General features: G+C 44.8%; 1 protein-coding gene across 1 annotated transcript in view; it reads right to left on the bottom strand.

Annotated features, from left to right (window-relative positions):
• agap3 (ArfGAP with GTPase domain, ankyrin repeat and PH domain 3) overlaps positions 1-4323 on the bottom strand; it is a 72086-nt gene extending 67763 nt beyond the window's left edge. Inside the window, exon 1 of the mRNA XM_085379009.1 lies at positions 2623-4323. Coding sequence (XP_085235135.1) covers positions 2623-4198 — 1576 coding nt within the window. The 5' untranslated portion in view covers positions 4199-4323. The remainder of the gene's footprint in view (positions 1-2622) is intronic.
• Positions 4324-6000: the final 1677 nt, after the last annotated feature.

Genomic DNA, 6000 nt, shown 5'->3' on the forward strand with positions numbered 1-6000 from the left:
TCATGACAAAGACGGTCCTGCAGCATCTTCTTTCTGTAGCTCTACAAAAAAAAAAGAAAAAAGAAAGAAATTACAGAAAAAAACAAGCATAAGAGCTCTTACTTTTCTTCTGCTGAGCTCCCAAGCACAAGCCAGTCATTTCCATCAAATTAGGTAAGTGACAAACACAGTCACCAGAGAACAAGGTGAAAATCTTTACCCCGAGCTCGTCTAATGCAACCTGGATGGTCTGGCCTACTTAAAGCTCCCAGAGCCTTGTGTTGTCTGCAGAAAGGCATTGATCACTTCCCCTTAAAATAAATTGGACATCCCAATTCACATTTAACATGAGATTTGCAAATTGGGTTTTCAAGAAGCCTTGCAGTGGAATGCCCAGGCTGACGGACTCAGTTTGTCAAATTAAGAAGGGAATGTGCCAGAGGTTATCGTTGCAGCTACAAAAAGGAATAATAAAAAAAGAACAAAAACCAAAGGAATCAGTCTGCTTTCAGTTTCATTCATGCATAAGTTAGAGAAGATCCACAAATTGCAGCTTTTTTGGCAAATGGTTGGTAGACCTCTTGGTGAAACAGCAGGATCCTGCTTCAAATGAGCCACAGTTCTGAAAAACACAATGTACTGGAGCTGAGATTTGCAGTGGCAGCTGCTCATATACAAGTTACATTCAGTTATTAACAGATTTCCCTCTGCTCCTAACCAGACTGTCTGCGATTCAGTGGTTTTTCAATATCTTGCCGTCTCCCTATGTGTCCTGCTGCAGCTGAGAGGGCATTATCGCTGTGTCACTGTTTATTCAACTTCCCCTGAAAGTGTATTTATCTTGAACATAGCTACCTGCTGGGGACTCAACTACACCTGCTGATATGAACGCCAAAAACAAAAGCATTTTTTTCTAATTATTTTTCTCTCTGCAGGTTTTAAAGTAAGGCCCACTCCATCTGAAAGGTAAAGCACATACAGGAAGCACCACATGAATTAATATCGAAGGAGGCAAAGCGAAAGGGAAACAAAGGGAATTCCATCCTCATGAATATATTTTGTGTCAGATTTAAGATAAATGAGTCTGGATTTCACCTTCGTGGGGGGGATTTTCTTCTCTAAAAGGTAACTCCAAAAAATACCCATCACTGAGTGTTTTCCTGTCTGCAAGCTACATTGACAGGTTAGAGTACAGGTTACTGTAGAGTTCTATCTGCAGCACCACTGCAGTATTTCAACCTCTGCTACACATGTGCACCGCTGACCACCTACACTGCTTCTCCGACTCTAAGGACCCCAGAGACCACACCCCACTCCCCATTTCAGCACACAGTTCACTGGCCACTCCTGGATCCAACAGGATGGCTTTGTTTACTCGACAGGTGGGGGTGGGGACACCTCAAACTCTTCCCCCTGTTAAACTCCCTTCCTCCACCCAAACGTCATACACACACTCAAGTACAGCCTGAGTGTATGCAAGCGTTCAGTCACAGAAGAGTTGGGCTTCGGCTTTTCTGGATTTAATTTACTTTAAGACCAACAGTTAGGCAGGTAGCAACAAGCGCAGAGTCCCGCCCAGGGCATTGAACACCCAGCTTAACTGAAGCTGATCGGCACACCTACATTCCTGAAGCTTGACTGACTGACTGACTGCAGTGGAAGAAATGGACAAATACCACTTGACTCTGGAAAACAAATCAATAGGTATCCTTGGTAACGTGTCATGGGAGAATACAAACAGACAAGAGATTAACAAGTCTGACCTCAGCCCCTTCATGAGTCTCAATTTAACATGAAAATTAAAACAAAAGAAATGTTTTGCTGGTTCAAAAGTTGCGAATATATACATGACATGTGCAACTTGACATCGGGGGAAGTTATTAGGTTGTCACAGACGACTAATTAGGTCTCTTTGAAAAGGTGTGAAATTGGAGCTTGACGCACAAAACGCAGCAAATCACAGCCATTAATTCAGATAGTTACAAATATTTGCCTCTCTGCCTGCTCTTCCAGGCAACTGGACAAACACACTTCACTGTCAGAGTTAACCTTTAAACACAGCGCTTAAGTCGTTTGCTCCTCTCCCCATCATTACAGTATGTAAGCCCTCTTAATTTAGCATTGCGAGACTGCCAAATGCATCCCCATTACAGCCACTAACTGCTTTAATGCTACTTCTTTAAGCTGCGTCTCTGAGAGACCAATAAGCAGGCCTGGGTCAGGATAACACAGAGATAGCACGGGGACTGTGTTATGCCACAGCCGCCCCTCTGTAAAACAAACTGTTATCATGTGTTCTTTGCAGTCACTGGTGATTTCACTTCACCTACTTTTTGACTGAACTACAAAAACCTCAAAGAAGGCAAAGTAATTGCTGTGCATGTGCACACGAACTGAGGTTCACACATGAAAAACACTGGAGAAATAAAATACCCGAAATAGAAATTCCAAAAGGACTCTTTGGACTTTTTTTGAATGCCATCCAAACTCACAATTCCCCCACATGTTTTTCATTTGCTTGGCCTAAAAAAAGTGCACTTCCTTATTTCTCTCGAGCTGTAACTTTCTGTGCAGTGAGCAAGAGGGGGTATATAAAATGGAGCACTGAGCTGAGAAATAAATCAGCAGTCTTGCAGGTCTTACCTTGACCTTTGTGGGAGTCAATGCCTGCCAGAGTCTCTATGGTGACAGGCTGTGACTTATTATTCCCAGTCTGGGGATATTGACCACTGTCTTTGCTTTGGGACTGCTGAATTTCACTTTTGCCACTGCTTGGCTGGTCTTTCCTCCTGAAACGGTTTGCTATGAGCTGCCATATACTTTGTTCTTCCTGAACTGGTTTGGAAGTCAGTTTTGGTGGATGGAGAGGTACCTCCATTACCTTGACCTTCCCCCTGCTGTGATACTGAATGTACTGCATGCCTCCATCTTCCGTCTGATCACTGGAAGTTGAAATCTTTCTTCCTGTGAGGTACGAGAAGGGTTGAGGAGGCATCGTTGCCTCTTCAGCAGTACTTTTAGTCTGAGAGTACTCCTTTGACTCTACCCCAGGACCCAAATCCCTAGGACGAGTCCTCCTGATTCGCAGACTAAAACTCCGTCTTAAAGAGCTCAGTGTACTTCTTGAAGTATCAGATTTGTTGTTTTTGGGGGAAATTTTAGCATCTTTGTCATTTTGCTTTTCCTTGTTCTTCTCTTGAGAGGTTTTGCCAAACAGTTTCCGTCGTAAGCCTCCTTTGAAAAATCCCTCTCCTTCGCCACCTCTGTGGCTGCCACTCCTCTCGCTGTTTATCTCATCATCAGAGCCCCTCTTTTTTAGTTCCAGTACTGTCATACTGACGGGCCTGGGCTTCCAGCTCCTCTGGCGGACCCTAAGGTTCACCTCCGCAGGGCCTGATGGCCGTTGAGCCACAACAGGATTGAGGCCATCCACTGCTCTTAGCTCAGCCTTCCTGCTCCTGTGCTGGTGGCTGTCTAAACTTCCTGTCCATTTGCAGGATTCCTGGGCTTGGGGCTCTGGCAGAACTGCGACTGCGCCTGGAAGCATGCAAACGCTCCTGGGCCTTAGCAGCCGTCGTTCTTGTTCAGGCTGACGATCTCTTTGGACCTTGACCGGACCGTCATACATGCTCATCGTCCTTCTGCCGAGCAGGGCTTCATCCTGATGTGACCTTCGTAGCAGGGCCCAAGGCAGAGACCTTCTTCCTGGTGCACTGTCATGATTCCCATGAACAAGTCCTTTAGCCTGGATGGTGGCAGAGCACGATGTTGAGCTCTGAATGAGCTGCTCCTTGGCGTCTGGTTGAGCTGTTAGCAGTAAGGAGTTTCCTGTGTATTTTGAAGGTGGTTTAAAAAACTTGTCTGTCTTCATTTTTCCCGCAATCACCTCCTCCAACTCCTCCTCATCCTCCTCCACCACTACCTCCTCTCTATGCCTCCCGGCGCTACTGAGGGAGAGCCACCTGCTGAGCTCGTGCTGTGCCTTGCCCAACCTCGGGCTTTTCTCCATTTGGACTATACAAGTCATTTCTCCATTTGGCTGACAATTCCCAACCAGGGTGTGAGTGACCTGGCCCATTTCCAGCTCTGACACCGGTGCATCTGTATGTGTTTCTTTCAAGATTACAGAGACTTGGTATACAGTTATCTCCTGCTGCTGCTGTTCTATAGCTGTACTCCTTGGGGTCACATCCACGTTCCCACTGCTAAGGAAAAGCATCACACTTCATTCAGACGGATTCACACAATCATCCTCATTAACACACTGAAACCAGTGTGTTACATTCTGCCAGAGAGTTGAGATTCAGCTCATGAAGTCCTTCATTTGAAGACTAAATTCCTCTGCCAGGTATAATCTTTCACCTTTGACATGAGGAAAGAAAAAAAAACAACTTCAAACAAGTTAGTTCAAAGCCTCGCTGCCACCTGCATCCTCTGGCTCCTTTCCTCAGCAGAATCAAACAGGCATTTAGATGGTAGCTGCTTTTTGCTCCGCTCTATTCTACCTGTCTCGAGCAAGTAGATGCACAGAAGAAAAACAAAACTTTAACTGCTGATTTTGCAACAAAGGCATATCTGTAACAGACACAAAAGTTACAGCTCAAAAAAACTGAATCATCCTTCTTCTTCGGCAAGTTGCAAACTGCGAGCAATCCCTGTTGTTGGCGGTGCAGAGAAACCCCTTAATCTCTGAGCTCTTGCCATGTAGAGCATGAGGGAGTGTGTCTCTGTTTGAAGTTTCAGCTGCCTTCCAACCCCTGGGACACATGGAAAACAAGGAGTGGATCCCAAGGACACTGAACACGCCCTCATGATTTCACCAGAGTTGCTAACAGCCCCCGGAGGTATAAACAGACAAAAGTGAACACACAGGATCGAGATAAGACTCTGCTGATTACACACTGATATATACAGACTACAAGCCACAAGAAACAGCCATAAGTGGGCATTTTATTTGGATTGACCAATGGTAGAAGAAAAGAATAAACTATAAACTTTCTCGTATTTATTTAGACACTTGACTGATTCACCTAAACACATCAGCTTTGGGGATACGCTGCTTAGGTTTTAAACACTTTTACGGGGACGCAGAAGTCAAAATGTCTCCCTTGCTCCAGGATCTATGAGAATACTAATGCAGCACAGCCACGGAGTAACATGGGAGTACCCACACAACCACACACCAACCTTCCAGTGGCTCCCACTATACAGCCTACACTCAATGGGAGAGCTTAACTTAATTCCAAGATTGGCTGACAGCTATTTTTGTTGAGGAACTTGTTCTTTTTAAAGCACTAATGGTTACCATGGCAGAAAGCAGTACATTGGACATTATGTAAAATGGCATTCTCTGAATCTAAACATAATTACACATTCACTGTGTGGGCAGTCCTGCATCTAACTTCATTGAGAAAATTAGCACATTGAGCTACTGAGAATGCTGGCATTCGATTAAATGCAGAGAATAAAAAGACTGAGCAGCCTTACGTGGCCTATTCAATCTTCTGGTGCATTAGTGCAGCGTAATGGGCAGAGCTCATTTAGACAGCCATGCACCACAAAGAATCAAGGCAGATTTTACCCCCACAACTCTGCAGCACCCAGTGTGGTTAAGACTGGAACACTGCCCCTTTGTGGTCAACAAGAGAAAGCACACTGGAAGGGAAAATGTTCACTGGGCATGTACTGTTATCGGCTGGATAACCATTCAAAGCTGGTGTGATTTGCCTGGACAAAAAACATATATCTAAAACAGATGCATAATCAGAAGTTAACAACACTGCTTATGAGGAAAGAAGAATAACAACAACAACAACAACAAGTGGCCATTCCTTGAGTGCATCACTGTGGGGAAACCAGAATAACCGGGAGGCAGAAAGTTACAGCCCAACTGCTGCAGTTTGTGCCAAACGCTAAATCTCAACAGCATTTGACTTGAACTGATTTTGTTTTTTCGTAACGTCTCCCTAAAGTCCTCCAATTGCTATTGCCGTTGTGTGCCATCTACAGTACGTTTGATAT

Source organism: Diplotaxodon limnothrissa, linkage group LG18, assembly GCF_057381915.1.
Source record: "Diplotaxodon limnothrissa isolate DT_005_m linkage group LG18, D_limnothrissa_male_GT1.1, whole genome shotgun sequence".
Lineage (NCBI taxonomy): Eukaryota > Metazoa > Chordata > Actinopteri > Cichliformes > Cichlidae > Diplotaxodon > Diplotaxodon limnothrissa.